We start from the raw sequence: 19,560 nt of genomic DNA, 5'->3' as shown, positions 1-19,560 counted from the left end.
ATATATTGTTCACTACCAAAAACTGCATGTTGATCATGGTAAGAACCTTTATTTCTTTGTTCTTACCTGCAGTCCTCGTTCTGACCCAGTTGGTCAACAATCCACCACCTTTGGCTGCTTGTAGCAGATCCTTTCTTTTTTGTTTTTTCTTTGAACTGAAAAAATCAAAACATAATAAATTATGATCAGAACATGATATTAAACCACACTACCATTTATTTACCCTTGTGTTTAAACCAATATGTTTTTCAGTTCGTAGCACAACATAATATTAATTTCAGAGAAAATGTGACCTCTGCTTTGGGGTTCAAGATGTTTCACAATTATTCTATAAAAAATACTAAATAACCTCAATTAAATAAAATTGTGATCAAAACATTTTTAGTGTAACATTTATTTAAACAAAAAAAAGTTTGAGTTAAAAAACTTTTATTTAAATTAAAATCAAAAATTTTTGTTTTATGATGTGAAAAAATTATTAGTAAAACAAACTTTTTTTGCACATGTCACAAATCTTTACTTGCTATTCAAAGTTTTTGTTTGTGATTTAAAGTTTTGCTTGCGATTCTCACATGACGTCATGGGCAGGGCCTAAACATCACAACAAAAGATTCCTGATGTGTGTAAATAAAAGTTTATGTTTTACAAATAACTTTTTAAGTTCACGAGGCAAAAATTAGTTATTTAATTTAAAAAAAAGTTTTTTAAAGAAAACTTTTAGTTTTTTTAAAAAAGAAATGATTACAATTCCAAATGTTTTGATAACAATTTACTTAACTATGGTTAGTTTTTTTTTTTTTTTTTTTATTAATAATTGTAAAACAAATTTAACTGCATACTCTGCGAACCAGACCCTAAACTTACTGAATGTCTGTATTGAATTTTTTCCCCTTCATTAATGATACACGTTTATTGGACAGGAGCAGCTTGATTGAATATTACATACATTATATCCATCATGGTAGTTCAGGGCGAGTTATTTTTAACTCGCCAGTATTTTATGGCAGTGTTTTTTTTGACTGACTGTGTTCATCCTCACTAACATTATAGAGCGAGCTGTTTTATACGCTTCTTCACCCTGACGTACCTTCCTACGAAGGAAGGTACGTTTTCGCATCCAACTTAATAATATGTAGTTGCGCCCCTGCTGGCACCGTAAAAGATACATTATCTTATAAAACAACATACCGTTTAATTTTCTTAAGGAAGTAAGAAAATGAAAAGGTATGTTTTCATTGTCATTATTAGAAAAAAAAGTGGTAACAAGATGAGGTAACACTTTATTTGATGGAGTGTACATAAAACTGGCATGACACTGTCATAAACATGATGTAACATCTGTCATGAACATTAAAGAGTCTTTATAAATGTTTATGACTGTTGTCATGAAGTTTCATTCGGTAAATAATGATACGTTCAATGCAAATGTGCTTTAAAAGTTGCATTAAAAGTCCATTAAAAGTGCCACCTTTACATTACTTGGTAAATATTGAGATTTTAATGCAAGCTACAAACAGTATTGAAATCAGTAGAAGATAAAGTTTTTTTGGCACATTGTGTGTCCAGCTCTGTTCTACATTTACTTTTTTTTTTTTTTCAAAATTGGTTTTTCTTTTAACTTGTTGTTATCAGTTAATAACTATGTAAAATCTGAACATTACATCTAATAAAATACTGCTTGACTACAACCTTTGAACGTATATTGTTGACATGACAAACTGATATTGTGCCAGGTTTCCCACAGTGGCACAATCAGCAGAGCTTTACGAAATCCCCTCAGGACATGAATTGTGATTGTTTTTCTCATCCTGACAGTTAACTGGACAGGTAAGGACAATCAAATTGTTTACAGGAATGTCTTTTAGGTAATAAATAGAGAAACAATAATAGCTCAGAACCTAATGATTTCTATGTCTGCAGGAACTGACGGTCAAACACTGACTGAGTCTGAACCAGTGATTAAAAGACCTGGGGGTGCGCCGTGCCATTGCAGGGGGGTCGCGGGAAGCCGTCTGGATGGAAAAAACCAACCAAATGACTGTCAACCAGACAGTCATTGGTAATCCATAGAGTTGTGGGGGGGTCAGAAAATGTTTGGAAACCACTGGGGGAGAGCAAGTCGTGTAAAAAATAAGAATAAAAAAACTGAAACATTGTACAGATGAATATTCAAAACTGTAGAGAAAGTCACATTACGTTCGCCTGTAAAAGTCATATTTGTCTTAGGTTCATTTGTGAGTCCATTACATCTAAATCGCTACTTAATTTGCTTAAACTGGTAAATACTACTTGAACATTAGTTTCTGAGAACTACAGATTCTGCACTTTATGTAGAAACAACCAGCTTGACTTAATTCACCGTATGTGTAAATTATTCCAAACTACAAAAAAAGCAACTTATTCAGTTTTATGAGCGCATGAAGAAAAGGGGGAATAATAATAAAAACACATCTACGTTTTTTTTTGTTTTGTTTTGGGGGTTTTTTAGCTCTCAGCTCTCTGTGAGCAGCGATGACGAAGGTTTGGAACATTAATATTTTAAATCCTTTGCCTCTGCACGGTCCAGTCCAGCACACTGACAGATTTCACGAATGCGCAGAGAAATCTAAAGGTTCCCACCTGTCGCAGCCCGTCAGCGGTGCTGGTTCGGTTGGGGAGGGATGAGAGAGGGAGAGTGATAGACTGTGCGAAAGAGGAGAGCAGCGCGCGTTCAGGCGGGACAGCAGGGCGCGCAGGACATCAGCACACCGGCCGGGTCAAGGAGCTGCAAGGATGGAGATCCGACCGGACAGGTTCAAGGCGGTGGCGGGGAAAACCTTGGGGAAAATTCACAGGTACGCAATCTAAACGTTATTGATATTTTCAGGCTGATGTTCTGACTTTTTACGCGTGTTTTCTGTTTGGACGCGCCATGCTCTGACCATTTCAGCTTTATTTATTTTATTTTATTTTTTTACAGTTTAGAAAGTTTTTAAATTATATATATATATTTTATTTTTTTTTACGCCACAAAAGTGTAGTTTAGTGCATCGCTTTGTGGAGTGCAATGATTGGAAGAGAAAGTGGGTAAAAATGGGTCACCTGATGGAGAGAGACAATTGCTTTTTTTTGTTTGTTTTTTTTGGAGGGGGAATGGGAAATTGTCGTTTTTCTTCTTTTATTGTTTTCATTTCCATGTTTCTCCAAATGCATTTTTCTAATGAGATGTGGCCCTTAGTTGAAAAGAAAGTCTGGTTACATAATATGTTCGTGATACATTGGCCTCCCTGATATCTGTCTATCTATGCTTCTCTTACGTTTTCATATGCATGTATTTTTAGCATTAATTACCCAAATTCCTGTATTTTATTACATAAAAAAATAATAATCGTTGCACATCATCTGTCGTTTTTGGACATTAATCCACAGTTAAGAAGGTTTGTAAAACGAGAAAGAGAGACAGAAAAAAGCTGAGGTACACGCTAAAAATTAAAAATACTTTTTTCAAAAAAAAAAGTCTGAAATACAAAACCCTAAAATTTGAAGGTGTTGCAGACTTTCTGTTTTACCATGTCTGTACACTGTAAATGTACATTCCTTTATACAAAGAGCCTAGATCACTTTCATGTGCATTTCAGATTTCATTCATAACTTAGGGGAAAAAAGAGCAGATAATAAAATAGTTGTTGGCATTTGCCTGGACAAAACATGAAGTCTTCAGGATGTTATATGGGTACTTCAAGTCTCTCTTTTTTTTGACATTTTAATGTAAAAAGTAATGTTAATGTTGCAACAAAGGAGAGAAAAAGTAAGCTGCCTCTCAACAAGAGTATTTTCCATCTCTAAATGATGTATTCAAGTGTCTCTTCAGTTTATATAGAAACAGACCTTTATGTGTTTTAAATTGTTTAACTTTAGATATTAAAATCAGAACGCATGTACTGTAAAACTGAATCTGTATTTGCAGAAAGTCAGCGAAGTTGTGCAGCTATGTTTTGGCATTTCATGTCAACTCAAGAGTTGCTTCTGAAACTGCTTTGCAGACGATATTTCTGGGAGGAAAAAGGAGAGATTAAAGACACTGATAGAATGAGCCTCATGCAATAACCAGCGCTTTAAGCTTCCGCTCTCTCAGGATTTGAGGTAGCAACCAAACGTACAAATCCCGTCCTGAAATAGCCTGTTTTTTCAGTCCAGCTGTCGAGCCATGCAAATCCCTGAACTCTCCCCTCCCACTCGCTCCATCCTGGCTCTATGTCACTTCCTCCTGTCTCTTCCTCCTCCTCCTCCTCGTCACGCATCCATCGAACTATCGAACTACCAACTGAGGGTCACCTGATCTAAAAAAAAAAACTTCTTATATCTCCTTCTCAGTATCAGATTGGTTGTAGTGAACGTTTTTGTGACTTTTAGTGTCACACCAGCACAAGATTTGAAACAGATTTAACGTTTCCATTTAAAATTATGAATCTGTGGGCAAACGGCGCAGCAAAACGTGTCCTAACACACGGCGTTCCTGGGGTTTGCAGTCTCTCGTCTGCACAGACAAAACCGTGATTCCCCCCTCGATGAAAGCAGCCAGAAGTCCATCTATTATTTAAATGTTTTTTCACTCTCTTGTTTCTATATTAAACTGCACTAGGTAAGCACAAACTTCAGCCGCGTAAGGTCAAGCACATTCCTTGTTTCCGCAGTAGCTGAACTCTCAAAAGAAGAAATAATCCACTCGCCTTGTGCAAGGGAGACTACTTAAAAATATGATGCAGAATCATGGTTATCTAATGAAAACTGCGTTGAAATGTAACACAGCTCCTAATGAAACATAAAAAAGATGGGAGCTGAATGCTTGAGAGCTTATGGTTCACTACATAACAGGCAATACAGAAAATAACAGGTAATCCATATTTAATCCACTTGACTTGGAGCACAGTGCGTTTTTCTGTTACTACCTTTCATTGCTCGTTGTTGAGATGAAATATTCAGACAAGGGCAAGATGATTTCATTTACTTCTGTTTGGACATCAGCAATTGGTTTTCTTAGTTGTTTTTTTTTTTGGAGGTAGTGCATGTGACTGCACTCTTAATCATTTTTGGCATAGTTAACTGGGTCAATCTGGCATGTAATGATGTGTGTGGAAGTGTTTAAGTTAAAAGGTTTTTTTTTTTTTGCAAATGATGCATGCAACATAGATGAGCAGTTTGGAGAGTCAGCTGCATCCACCCAGCATGCTTCTTTTTTTTTTTTTTTTTTTTTTTTGGCTGCAGTGTTGTTATGCATGCATGAAGTCGGTCCAGCTCCGCCACATTGTTCAGCGCACCGTTCTGGCTGTGTTTTAACCGCAGCACCACGGCAACAATGGATAGTTTATTCAAGGCGCCTTAAAAGTGATAAGCGTATGAAGGTCACACGTGTGGACACTCAAACACTAGAGGTGTGTTTGAGTGTGTGTGTGGAGAGTGGGGTGGGGGGGAGGAAAGTGCTGTGACAGGATGGGGAGGAGGGTGTCTCCCTGGGTGACACAGTCCCACCGAGACCCAATCTGTTCACTTCAGGGAGCGTGAGCGGCTCACAAAGGAAGAGGGGGGGGCAACCACTTTCAGGATCACGAATAAAACACATTCCTTTATCAAGTGTTTGGTGCAAAATCTCAAAGTGTTGAAATCAGAAAATAAAGGGGATCAATTTCTCAACATGAACGCGAACAGAAGCTAACCAGAATTTGTGCCATTATATAATATTTTCGCCCCCCGCCCCCCCTACATCACCGGCTTTCACTCAGTCGCTGTCATCCTCATAAGAGAGGATTATGCAGAACACACTGTGAACTGGTGAATTTGATGCACAAAGACAAGACCGAGGTCACTGGGTGTTCCTGCCCTATCACTGATATCAAATCATTGCAAATTTAAACGGTAAAATCAGGCTCTGAACACGAACGTCAGCATTAAACGCACAACTAAGCTACTGGTAAATATGGCACATTTTAGATTGTAACTTAATATGGAGCCGTTAAAAGTATAATTTTTCATTTTAATCTACGTGCTTCTGCAGGTGCAGGTTTGAAAAGATCAAATAAGTAGGAATAATAATTTATGTGACTGACCTACACAAAGTAGGACATAAAGTTGTCCTTTTCTGTTTTAAAATGAGAGGAAATATATTTATTTTGAACATGTAAAAAAAAATTTGCTTCGTTCAAATAAAAAACGTGTGGAATGCAATCGCTCTCAGCTCCCTAAAGTAAGAATTATGAAGAACTATATTTTATTACAGCTTCAAGAGGACATGTAGGGCTGACAACAAACAGTAATTCGTCTGAGTGACCCTTATTTTCATTGGGGACGACTCTAAAGAAGTTAAGATAGCTGAAGCATTTAAGGGTTCTTGTGTGTTAATACAGAAAGGATCCAGCAGCTCTGAAGTTCTGATGTTTCTCACCTTCAGGATTCTTTCAACACTTCTTCTTTTTCCTACAATATCCAAAAAAGAAAAGAAAAAAAAAGAGATTCTACCTGTCTGGTCTTCTGATATACATTTTCTCAAACCTTTCTTCTGTTCTCAAAGAAGAGTAACAATCATACTGATTTAAAATGCACACTTCTGGATTCAATGATTTCCACTGGGTGTCATTAGAGTAAAGAAACCAGAAAAAAAAAGTTAAATTGTTGCATGTAAAACTATTTAATAAGAATTAAAGTTTGTTTCTAAAGTCTAATGATTGAATCGGTGTAAACACATCTTGACATACGAAGCTCGGGTCTGATTCCTGTGGCCCGTCATCGGATCGTGAGCCTCCGCCGAGCCCATTCCTGCTCTAATTACGATATTTCACAGAGCCTGAGGTCGCGGGGCTTCTGCCTGCTCATGCTCTCCTGCTCATTAATTGTTGCCAGCTGAGACCAGCCAGGTTCTCGCTGTACGCTACGCCGAGTGGAAAGTTCAGCTGATGGAACCTCCAGCTCCGTTGTGACAGTGAGCCTCAAAATAAAACACCTTTCATTTTCGCAAACCTGCACGGGTGCAGAAATGTTCCACGCTGGCTAGCCTGTCAGACGCTGATAGATCTGCTTTGCTATGTTGGGACACTTAAGCGCTCACAGGGCAGAGACAGAGTGGCCTTTGGTGGGAGACACGTAATTAACAACCACTTTTCCTGTGGGCTGCCCTCGTTAGTTAGCAGCATATGCGTGGATGTCAAGCTGCAATCTGTTTTTTGACGCCTAATGAGGATCCTCCTGCAGCTTCCGCGAACGCGGAGCTAAAATTCAGCTTGGGCTCCAATCAGGGGGGCAGGGGGGCGAGTCAGCACATTTGTTTAGCACACAGAGGACGGCGGTGTGAGAGCAACCAACTGGCTCAACCTGAGATGTGTAAACAACGTAGCAGCCTGACCTCAGTTTGCAGGGGCTTAAATAACACAAACTATTTCCAAACTGCTTGAAATTAACTCTAAAAGAAAATAGTGTGATCGATGGATCCATTCATTCTTTACTCACTCTTCTGTCATCCTTCTACTCTCCTTCATCCATCCTTCTTTCTTTCTGTCCTTTCTGTCTTTGTTGGGGTTTTTTCATGCTCTGTACTTTAAGCCTGAAATATCTTCCCTGATTTCATGTTGAATTTTCTGTATTTAAACTTTGAAAGTTGGCTAAAAATGAGCAAAAACATTTAAGAGACAAGCATGTTGGCATGAAAATATGGCTATTTGTTTTTATTGTACTGTGACTTGCATGTTAATGCACAATGAACTCTAAAGTCTCAAGTGTTTAGGGGTAGGAGTTTATAAGTTCTCACTTCTTCCTACCCCATTTTGAGCATGATATGTTAACTGAAACAAAAATCTGTATTTTCTCTTCTTATGCACTTCTTGTTACTGTGCACTATTTTATTTTTATATTTGTATCATGTTCGAATAAAATTTCATTTCATTTCATTTCACATCCTGCGGCTGGTTCAAAATACTACCTGTAACGACAGACATCAAAATACCTCTTGATTTACTCGCCTTCCCATGTTTACTCTAACAAATATGTTGAATTAGAGTTTATTAGATGTCAAAAGCAGATAAATCACGTTTCAGCATCTCAAACATTCGTCGCGCCAAACGTAGAACACGCTGAAGCCCCTGCCTGTCCCTCCATATTCATTTCCGGAAGTAAATCATTTTTGTAATCCTAATCTGAATGTGGTGACAGATTAAGAGGGAGAGAGAGAGAGAGAGAGAGAGAGAGAGACTGCAGCCTCACTAATCTTTTCTATATTCTAAAACCATGTTGCTTTGCAAGTGTTTTATTTTATTTTTCATTTTCCGTTCTTTTTATCAAATGTAATGAGAGACTTTCTGTTGCACCTCTCACTCTGTTGGAGTGGGTTTTCCTTGATTTTCTCAAAGTGTTCTGCACATATTTACTGATTTGAATGGATGAGCAAATAGATTAGAGAGCCTGCTGTATAAAGAAAGAAAAGTAGAGGCGTAAAGGGGAATCTGCAAGCAGCATAAGAAATATAAACACATCATAGATGGAGCCAATTGTACATTCAAAGACCCAGAAGCTGGTGGACAGATAGGTTGTGGCAGATTATGGTGTAAAAAAGAAAAACATATGGAGTAAAATATTTATGCAACTCAAAAACATATTAATAATTGACCAGCGCCAGAGTCAGTCTGAAGAAGTTTTCCTGGAGTTCTGGCAGGTTGAAGAAGTTTTGCTACTGCAGCCTCGGCACTATAATTTTATTTATTAATTTTTTAAAACCCAACCAGGGTCCTCACTGCAGCTCCTATCCTTCTGGTTATCATGTCTGCTGGACTGGATGATTCTCCAGCTCTGTGACTAACTGGATTAGCACAACGCAAAGTGGAGGTCTGAGCGCGTGAAGTGAAACATGATGAAAGAAAACCTACCCTTCACAATCACACAGAAAGCACAGGGGAAGCCGCGTTCGCTTTCATCAGAGGTCCGCTCGCTTCGTGCTCGTCTGCTAGCGGGGGGAGATCTCGAGCGAGGTTGTTGTTACACAGATGGCCACTCCTCTGACTTCTCTGTTTGACTCCTGTGGAAAAATGTGACTCTGGAGCATGATAAAAATAATCCCAAATATTCAAACGACAATACACACCACTAAGAGCTGTTCATTTTCCTTTAAAGATGAACAAAATGGGGTTTTTTTCCTGATACGAAGACAGTAGATTGAAAAGAAAACAGATTAAAATATGTTTATATGATGGTTTGTAACTTAAAATATGTAATAACTTTTATAAGCTAAGTCATTTTACACAACATCATATTTCATGTCATAAGTTGAGGAATTGCAGTCAAATGATCCTCATAGACAGTTTTACTAGAACAAACTATTTTTTCTTGATCAACTCTGATCAATGATTGCCAGGTCAGACACTGAAAAATCTTCTTTTTTTTACCTCTCCATTAAATGCATCAAACTTAGGGTTAGGTAGTAAACCTTCATGCAATTGATCAAATTACCAAAACCATTCCAAGAGTGCATCCTCAACTAATCCAGTCTTAGAAATAATTAAAATAAAGAAATCCAAATCAGAATCAAATGTTCAGATATTGAAGAAAACCAGTACCACTGCTGGACAGGAGAAACTTGATTCTTTAACTACTTTTTTTCTTTTTTTTATGTGGAAAATTCAGAAGTTTTGGTATTTTAGTCTCACAGCTGCCTGCCTGATTAAAAAACTGAATCTAAATTAACAACATTCTTTACAGAAAAAGAAGACCCAGGAGAATGAGCAATGTCTTGAAAATCTATTAAAAATCAGCTAAGTATTTGATTCAATATTAGTTTACATTAGTTCACAGTACATACCATCCTGAGGCACGGTTGTAAAAATTTTTTAAAGGAAATACATATTTTTTTTAGTTTGTTTTAAGTGTCTGAGTTCAAACCTTTTTGTTGAATCCGTTTTTAACCAGGATAAAACACTCAGTGAGATTACTATTCTCTTTTACTAGAGTCTGTGCTAAAACTGAAGCACAACTTTTATTAATAAACAAACAAGTTCAAAAAGCAGACTTAGATCTAACATAGAGACAAACAACAACAAAAAATCCCAAAAAGGAGAAGAAACAAATTTTTGGTCAATCCATCTTTGGGAAAGCGCTACAGTTGGCTCATAGGCCTTTTTTTAATATACTTTATTTTGTCTGCCCGCTTTAGGCTCATTGAGAAACGACAGGCCAATGGAGAAACCATCGAGTTATCAGCTGAAGGCCGCCCGGAGCTGGTGGAGGAGAAGGAGCTGCCCGTGGTGGACTGCACCTGCTTCGGCCTCCCCAGGCGGTACATCATCGCCATCCTGTGCGGTCTGGGCTTCTGCATCTCCTTTGGTATTCGATGCAACCTGGGTGTTGCTATCGTTAGCATGGTCAATGACCATACGGTCTACAAAGGCAACAAGGAGGTGCTTGTGGTAAGTAGTGAGAAATAATTTGAAGGTCATATTTTGCAGGGGGGAAAAAAAGCAACGTGAAGGCTAATTCCTGAAGATCGCTAACACTACTTCCTGTCCTGTTCAAGCCAGTTTTACAGTTTATGGTCTTTGTAAAGATATGTTATTTAGGTTTAAAAATACAGCTTTTTTCAATTAATTTGACATTTCTGTGGTTCTAGATGAACATATTTAGATTATATGTCATAATTATGAAAGGTTTGCACCTGTTTGGTAAAATAAGAGTAATCTTTTTGCAGACCAGGATTAGGACACACCACAGGTAGTCACTTTTGAGACAAGTGGATAAACAGAGACATCCATCCAGCCATCCATTTTCTTTACACCCTTGTCCCTTAGTGGGGTCAGGAGGGGTATAAACAGAGACAGAAAACAAAAATGTCTACTTGAACAGCAAAACTTTAACGTTTTATGGTAACCTTTACATTTATTGTTGCTGTTACACCCAAAAATCCCCTTTGTGTTACAATAAAGGAAGAAAGAAACCTCTTTCTATTGTTTAAATGAAAATTACCGAATGCACTAACAGGCAATAAAGAGCCATGTTTTCATGTTCTCAGTATATTATAGTTTAATGCATTAGGTTACATATCACTTTGGAATATATTACAATTCAATAATTTTTTTTTTACTTCTTGTGAATCAGTAAAGAGGAAAATTCATTCAGACATCGCCAGTGTCATTAAAAAACTTTATTTTTTTGATTTTTGATTTTTTTTTTTTTTTTTTTTTTTTTGTTTTTTTTGACAAAACCAACATAGAAAAGCACAAGGTTTAAATCATAGTTTTATTTATCAAGGTAAATCATTGGTTCAGGTCACTTTCAATATCTTTTTTTCGATGGCTCAAATGAGGGCTTCAGTGCAGTTCAATGAAAACAAATGTGTTGGTTAGTTTTGCAACCAATAAAATGTTATTCTTCCTTTCAGGCTGCACAGTTCACCTGGGACCCAGAGACGGTGGGGATGATCCACGGCTCCTTCTTCTGGGGCTACATAGTCACACAGATCCCCGGTGGCTTTATATGTCAAAAATTTGCAGCCAACAGGTGAATATTCCCACTTCTAGCTGATCTATGATCTGCACACAAACTTCCTCTGGTGCATTTTCTAAGTGTTTTCCGTTCCGCTTTTCTTCTTCTGACGTTGATTTCGGTTTCGACTCGTATAACCTGCTTGTCCTTTGTGTGTGTTTTAAGAGTGTTTGGCTTCGCCATCGTGGCCACGTCCGTCCTCAACATGCTGATCCCGTCTGCAGCTCGCTGCCACTACAGCTGCGTCATTCTTGTGAGGATATGTCAAGGCCTTGTTGAGGTGCAGTATGTGTGTCTATGCAGATCTTCATGCTGGACTTTGTGCACAAGCATTTGCTGACCGTGCTTTGTCCTTCAGGGTGTATCGTACCCAGCCTGCCACGGGATCTGGGCCAAGTGGGCGCCTCCTCTTGAGAGAAGTCGATTAGCCACAACAGCCTTTTGTGGTAAAGTTTTTGGAGCTTGCTTGAACAAAATGTCTGAATTTGAAGAAGGCCTGTGAAGAGGCTTGTCACGATAACAAATTTTGCTGGATGATAAATTGCTCCAGAAGTTATTACCATAGCGATAATGTTGTTGTTTTGAAATAATAACGCAAACGCACATTCTAGAAGATCAGTAAACTTTACATTTTAATGAACATTTAACACTGGAACTGGAGGACAATTTAAATATCAAAAATAAAATAAATTAAACAACAAATAAAATTAATTTTGAGGTCTTTGTAAACAAAATTGCCCTTCAAAAAAACGGCTAGTTGAGACCAAAGTGAAGACTTTTGTCATCCAGTTTTTGGTAGAAACAGATCATCATGCAATTAATTGATTTATTGATTATTGTGACAGGCCTACCTGTGAAGTTGATAACTATAAAATATTAGTTATTTTATAGTTATAAAATAACTACATTAGACATTAGAGGTCTAATGTAGACCTCTAATGTCTACATTAGCAGACATTAGAGGTCTGCTAATGTAATGAGAGAGAAAGAAATTATTTTACATTTGTGTTGTTTTCTTGTGTTTGTTTGGGCTTTAGGATCCTATGCTGGGGCAGTGGTGGCCATGCCTTTAGCTGGGATACTGGTGCAATACATCGGGTGGCCTTCTGTATTTTATGTCTATGGTTAGTATCCTTAAACAGTGCCTCGCAAATGTGTGCACGTCCTATAAGTACAAAACTTTACGGCTTTTTTTTTTCATTACAAACACTATTTGTAAGATGTATTTAGGTGATATTTTATTGGGGATTTTTAATGTGGCAAACAGGGAAAAAAGCGTGACTGTGACTTTAAAGGCAAGCGGTTCTGGTTTTCTTGTTGCTGTTTTGCTCACTGATGTTTTCTAGCAGAAATAGCTGGATTTATACTTAAATTAAACAACACAGAGCTGGTCTTTGAAGTGGTTAGTGGCACTGGGATTTTGTTTTGGATTATCAGAGTAAAAGTGGCTGAACGTAAGTTATCTTTTCAGACTTTAATTTTTTTTTTCTCTTTCTCTGCTGTTCCCGCTCTGTCGTGGTCTCGTCCTCTCCCAGGCAGTTTTGGGATATTCTGGTATTTATTCTGGATTCTTGTGTCATATGAGAGCCCAGCAGTCCATCCCACCATCACTCCAGAGGAGAGAAAATACATCGAAGATGCAATCGGAGAATCTGCAGCTTTTCTCAATCCCCTTCATGTATGCTGCTACATGACACTCAGAGATTTTTATTCATAAATTTACAAATAAGAGAGGTTGAATGCTCAATGGAATACTCCCATTTTTCTTTTGATGGCAGAAATTTAAAACGCCATGGAGACATTTCTTCACCTCCATGCCAGTCTACGCCATCATCGTGGCCAATTTCTGCAGGAGCTGGACCTTCTACCTGCTGCTCATCAGCCAGCCTGCGTATTTTGAAGAAGTTTTTGGCTTTGAGATCAGCAAGGTGAGTCTAAGAACACTTTTTTGTAGATGGGAAATATGGTTCTCTATATGAGGATTTAAAAAGCACGACGTCACTTGTGTGGTTTCGCCCCAAAAGGTTTCTCATACCCAGTCAGTGGGGAGAGTATCTTCACCCACCTCTGCACTGACCTGCAGCCTCCAAGTTGGATTATATTAGTTTAAAAATCTAGACCATGAGGGATTGTCGCCAGTTTTAGTTTTTATATTTTAACAAGAAAATTAGAATCCATTATTCAATAACACTAATGATATATCGAACGTTCTCCACACCTAAGAAATAAAAAGATAATTTTAGGTGTTCTTCTAGGTTTTCATGTGGGTGTTTTTCTTTACAGATTTTTTAAATTATTTTTTCTGTGTGTGTGTGTAGGAAGCATTGTTCTTTGTAGTGCAAAATTAAAGTACATCGATATTCCATATATCAGGTCGACTGACGTCATGCTAGCATTTATGCTAACAGCGAATTATTTTATACAAAGGAACCGCGTGATGATTTGGTACCAACAACTACAAAAGATTTAATATTTGGGTTTTTTGTAAAATGTCTGTGTAGTTGGTGAATCCTGTTTTCATCTACTTGTCTTTACGCTGAAATTAATCTGCTTTTGGACGTTGTCCTTTTAGTGGGAATAGTGACATTTTGAGAAAAGCCACTCCTAGATCACTCCCTCTTGTTCCACATGCCACAGCACAAAAGCACGTCAAATCCAGAAGTCCTACGTGTTAAATCCTCCCACCTTTTTCCTCACCTTTCACCCCATTCAAGCTTTATTTTTTATCAGTTTCTATGGCAGATCCAGGAGTTGCCAGCTTAGATGGAGAGCTGCCTTCAAATCCAGCTAAAATCATCACTTACCTCTGTGTTTTTTATCTTCTTTATTAGTTATCATGGTCTAAAATTGTATTTTTGGTACATAATGTTTTGAATATTTTGAGGTTGTCTTCACAGGTGTTGCCAATGAGTGGAGGGAGAACATTTAATCGTTAATCACTCTTAAAGTAAACAGTAAAAACTTATAACAGCTCGTTACCTTGAGCTGTGAAGGCCACATATCCGCCAATAAGTCAAGAACATGTTCCTGCGTTGTCTTTTATAGGTTTTACTAAAGTCTACACTTCTGCCTTATCGGGACTCTAACAAGCCTACAAAACTGTCCAAACAAAAAGCAGAGAATGAAGACATGGCAGTTTTATTTCAATAGTAAAAGCTATAGAGGTATTTTTATACCTTGTAATTGCGAAGTTAAATTTCTCTGTACAAAACCTTCTCCCTTTGTCTTTTTTTCTGGTTCGCTCTTATTTCCCACTGTTTCTACATATTTTTCCTCGTCAGGTGGGCATTGTGTCAGCTTTGCCCCATCTGGTGATGACAATCATCGTGCCTATCGGAGGCCAACTGGCCGACTACCTGAGGACTCACAACCTGATGTCCACCACCAACGTCAGAAAACTCATGAACTGTGGAGGTGAGAGAGCGTCAGGCCTGGAAGGACGATCTGTGGAGAAGGACAGGGAGAACTGAACAGGAAACGGAGAAAAAAAAAAAAGAGTTTCATCGACGAAAGCCACGACTCTTTACACTGTTTTGATTTTATTTTAATTGGAACATTGTCAAATAAAAACTACATAGGATTTAAAAATTGTAATATTACCCATATTTATAAGATGTGATTTCTTCTGCTTTCAAAAAACCTGCTAAGATATATTATAAAAAGAGGAAACTCAAAATAAGTTATAAAAACTGAAAGAAACACTTCCTGTCTTGTGTTGTGGTCTGAATGTGCAACACTGTTAAATAACATTAAAAATTAACAACATTATAAACATAAGTGACTCATTTATCAACACCAGCTCCTCTCCTCAGCATCCATTAGAAGGCCTTAAAGTGCAGCTGTATGCAGAATCATATTAATATTTCAGCACAGCTTAAAGGTCGTATCACCATGTGCTAAAAAAACACGTCTGGCCTTTCTGACATATTTATGATGCACCGCTTGGTAATCAAGAGCAGCGCCGCGGTAAGAAAAGAGTTTAACTGCGTATTTGTTCTCCTGTTTCAGGTTTCGGGATGGAGGCCACCCTCCTTCTGGTGGTTGGATTTTCTCACACTAAAGTTATTGCCATTACTTTCCTGGTCCTCGCTGTGGGGTTCAGCGGCTTTGCAATCTCAGGTAGGAAACATGTTTTTAGTGTCTCTATTTTATTGTAATCTTATGTCACTTTGAATCCTAGAAGATGACTTGACAAAGACTGAAAAAAAAAAATCTTTCAAGAGATTCACCTTCCAGCAGGACAACAACCCTGAACATGCAGTCAGGGGGGTGTTTTAGATAAAAACATAATCATGTGTTAGGATTAACCAATGAAGGTCTATGCCTTAGTACAATTTTAAATTTGTTGCAAGATGCTTTTCACCCCAAATGCAAAGAATGTGCAAAAAAAAAGAAAAAAGGCTTGCAGTGGAAATTGCAGCAAATGCTTGTTTATTAAGTGCTGACTCAAGGCACTGAACAGAAACGCAGCAAACGTTTCTAAACCAAAGTATGTACTTGTAGCAAGACCAAATGTGAAAGCAAATCCACCGGGTATGAATAATCTGAAAAGTTTTTACACCTCATCAGTTCACTAGAACTGAGGAAGTCTTTTAGTTGAGAGTTTGGAAATGAGCTAGTGGGCTAATATTATGTGTTTATCCTTTTATGTTTTTTTAATGGTCTGATGATCCAATGAGAAGAAAAAGTTAAATAAGCAGCTTCCACTGGGACACAGTGAGGAATTTAAAGCATTAGACAAACCGCTTTTACAGCACTAAGAGCTGAGGAAAGTTAGGATTTACTCTTAAAAACAAACTCAAAAGTCAAAGACCAAATAGATTTGACTTCTTATCACTTCCAAGAGACGCTGAGACTGAGACGTAGAGACATGACTGTCCTCTTCTCTGAACTGGGAGTGGAAATCCTGACACCACAGTGAAAATCAGTTATTAAAATCGATGGGACTCAAAAAGTGACCGAGTGCTTTTCTTTGAGGATTGAGTTGGGATTTTCAGCATCCAAATTATAACTCACAGGCAAGGAAACGATTATTTATTGTAGAATATTGTCCCGTTGTGAAACAATGCCCTCTAAAAACAGGACAAAGAAAGACTACAAAGGGTGCTGAAGATTGATAGCATTAATGTAATAATACTGCTTTGCAGCCTGTTAGCTTATTTACAAATGCAGTCTGGACAGCTATGATGAAAAAACAAAAATCTTAGTCGTCAATAAAATAACAAGTTTGCTTGTGGAGAGCTGCAACTTTACTGGAATCCATAGTTATATATATTTTTTTAAAAGCTGCAGCTTTAGCAGGAAGAGCAGAAGGTTGAAATCTGACGGAGCTCCTGTGAGACGCAGCGCGGCTCTCCTGTCTCTCACTGAGCAGACTCCAGCAGTCAATGTGAAGAATAATTTATGAATTATCTATGCCCTCAGTCTGCTCAAAGGCTTTGCAACCCAGCAAACAAATGTCATTAAGTATCAGAGCCTTGTTAAGTTTGATCAGCCTGTTTCACACTCTGTATACCAGCTTCCTTTGTTATTTCAGCATGATCTTTTATTTATTTTTCTTGTATTTCCTTTTAATTTCTTCTTCTTTTGCTTCCAAGTGACCGGATTTCTCTGCTGTGTTTGACGAAACCTTTCAAATTTAGTCGATTCCCCATGTTTTCAAATTGTTGTCCCGTCAAAACACCCAATGATGAATAATTGTCTGGTATTTTAGTGATTTAATTAGGTTTCCAATGCCATTAAAAAAAGAAACAGACATCACAAGTCCTCTAACAGGAAGCATAAGCTAAATTTCCATATATTCATCCAAAGCTACCTGGAGGATTAGCAATTTATCACTGAATTAAAATACTCAAATTAAAGGTTCGGTTGTTCTAAAATATGTCAGAAAATGTAAGTGCAAAAAAAAAAAAAAACATGAATTTATTCTAGGGTTTTTAAAGCATTCTTTTTAACAATGTCTGTTTTTGCTTTTGAAGGGTTTAACGTTAATCACTTGGATATTGCCCCTCGATATGCCAGCATACTGATGGGAATTTCCAACGGAGTGGGAACGTTGTCAGGAATGGTGTGTCCTCTCATAGTGGGGGCCATGACCAAACACAAGGTGACCGATTTACTTCTTCCAAGCTATTCACGATGTTTTAGGTCGAATTTGAAACTAAGTTGGATCTTTTGTATAACTTTAGACGCGTGAGGAGTGGCAGTACGTCTTCCTCATAGCGTCCGTCGTCCACTACGGAGGAGTGATTTTCTACGGTAGGTATGGTCCGCTCCGAGAAATGGTCTGTTTGGTTCCACTTAGAAGCAACAGAACTTCCTCTCCCATTCAGGGATCTTTGCATCCGGGGAGAAGCAGTGGTGGGCCGACATAGAGGACACGAGCGAGGAGAAATGCGGAATAATCAACGAGGACGAACTGGCCAATGAAACGGAGGAGCTCTACCGTGGAGGCGGCCAGTACGGGGCCATGGGTCAGCCGGTGGTGGGTTCAAATGGAGGAGGAGGCGGCAGCGGTGGAGGCGGCGGAGCGGGATGGGTTACAGACTGGGATAAGTCTGAGGAGTACGTGCAACCGCCGGGATACAATTCTTACATGCATGGTGGAGGGAAGGAGAAGGAGCTGACATAGAAGACCGAAGTGATTTCAACAAAAACATAAGTAAATGAGGAGATTGTTTGTGTAGAAGGATTGTAAGGGAGCTGCTGAGGTACACTGAGGACATTTAAGGACATTTACAGCTGCACATGTCAAGAGTCTGGATCCGCTATGTTGCAGGTGTGTGCGTGCGTGTGTGTGTGTGTGTGTGTGTGTGTGTGTGTGTGTGTGGGTGTGCAGCAGCCAGTGCAGTGGATCTGCAGAAAAATACAGTTTTCATTTACAAAATCTGGACTCTTCTCTCCCAGACTTTCTTCCTGATCCTGACATCATGGTGAAGGTTGCAGCAGTTTTGTTTCCAAGCCATTGCCAAGGAGTTTGTGTGTGAGAAAGAAAAAGCGGTGGTCTTCTGTTGGTTTTACATTTTTATTTGTAAGCATTTTGTTTTTCAATTTATGGCATAAAACAGTGTTTAAATTACTAAAAATGCATTGTGAAATGGTGCAGCTTCATAGTTTCAGAAGAAATAACAAAACATGTCAGTGAAAAGGAGGGTCTTGGTGTTTTTGATGGAAAAGGTGTGTGTGTGTGTATGCGCGTGTGCATGTGTGTGTTAAAGTGCACCTGGTCTTAGCAGTGTCTCACCCAGGACAGGGTCAACTATAAGATAAACAGTTCAGGTCAGAGGTTTACATGCACCCTAGTGATGCATTCAAACTATTCCTTTTTTCCAGCACCAGCTCTGTTTGGAGGACATACACACCTGGTTCTCTAGACACGGTGTGTGTAATGACATCCAAACAGTTCAGCTCTGGCTCCATTTCACCAGAGTTTGTTCTGCAAGTATTAAACTGGCTTGTCCAGATCTTTCTGAAGCTCTCTGTGAGTGATCCTTAGCTTTATTCACATTGAAGCCACTGCCGTAGACTGATGGGATGCCAAAGAAAAAAAAAAAAGAAGCCCCTACAATAATAATTGTTCATTTCTAGGATGTGATGTTTTTATGTCTAAGAAAACTGTATTAGCTGTCAAGCATGGTAGTGGAAGTGTTATGTTGAGGGTCGATTTTAGTGCCACTGGTATTTGTATATTATCCAAAATAAGCGGAATAATGAGAAAGGAAAACGTTCTTCAACTTCACCACAAGCCAACATCCAGATGGTTCAGTGTTGGAAACAGATGGATTTACAAAAAGAACAGTGATCCCTAAAAAAAACATTACAAATGCTTTTGGAGTGGAAAAATTAGGCTGACATTAAGAATAACAGATACTTTGACCCTATTTTAAAAATTGTGGACAATTTAAATTTTGATTTGTGCCTTTAACCAAACCAAACAGAATTATTCAATAACCTACAAAAAGTCAGTGGCGTCTCTGCAAATTGCTAAGGGACATTTTAATTAAATTGTTTGCTGCACGATGATTCCACCCTTCATATAAACATATACATATGAGTGTATATAAACGTCTG

The 19,560-nt window shown here is 38.2% G+C and overlaps 1 protein-coding gene across 3 annotated transcripts; it reads left to right on the top strand.

Moving 5' to 3' along the window:
• The first annotated feature begins 2,574 nt into the window (after positions 1–2,574).
• Positions 2,575–19,320, top strand: slc17a7a (solute carrier family 17 member 7a). 3 transcript variants are annotated; one of them, XM_016676860.1, is made up of 14 exons: positions 2,575–2,834; positions 10,166–10,418; positions 11,387–11,505; positions 11,656–11,770; positions 11,849–11,936; positions 12,528–12,614; positions 13,026–13,168; positions 13,269–13,418; positions 14,772–14,904; positions 15,499–15,609; positions 17,469–17,596; positions 17,679–17,748; positions 17,823–18,312; positions 18,667–19,320. In XM_016676860.1, the coding sequence occupies exons 1-13, from the start codon at positions 2,773–2,775 to the stop codon at positions 18,119–18,121; spliced, it is 1,758 nt and encodes a 585-aa protein (XP_016532346.1). In that variant the 5' UTR covers positions 2,575–2,772; the 3' UTR covers positions 18,122–18,312; positions 18,667–19,320. The 3 variants fall into 3 exon arrangements, with proteins under 3 accessions (XP_016532346.1, XP_016532345.1, XP_007562918.1); XM_016676859.1 differs by having other exon boundaries at positions 17,823–18,316; XM_007562856.2 differs by having other exon boundaries at positions 17,823–18,322.
• Positions 19,321–19,560: the final 240 nt, after the last annotated feature.

The sequence above is a fragment of the Poecilia formosa genome, unplaced genomic scaffold (genome assembly GCF_000485575.1).
Source record: "Poecilia formosa unplaced genomic scaffold, Poecilia_formosa-5.1.2 Scaffold142, whole genome shotgun sequence".
In the NCBI taxonomy this organism is placed as follows: Eukaryota; Metazoa; Chordata; class Actinopteri; order Cyprinodontiformes; family Poeciliidae; genus Poecilia; species Poecilia formosa.
Note: the sequence above shows the minus strand (reverse complement) of the source record. Positions and strands in the feature narration are given on the sequence as shown.

What these genes read in the sequence shown, in the direction of transcription:
- slc17a7a (XM_016676860.1), top strand. Translation starts at nt 2,773, where the DNA reads ATGGAGATCCGACCGGACAGGTTCAAGGCGGTGGCGGGGAAAACCTTG. An exon ending in CAAAAATTTGCAGCCAACAG is followed by an intron (nt 11,506 to 11,655) that starts GTGAATATTCCC and finishes GTGTGTTTTAAG; the next exon opens with AGTGTTTGGCTTCGCCATCG. An exon ending in CAGCGGCTTTGCAATCTCAG is followed by an intron (nt 15,610 to 17,468) that starts GTAGGAAACATG and finishes TTGCTTTTGAAG; the next exon opens with GGTTTAACGTTAATCACTTG.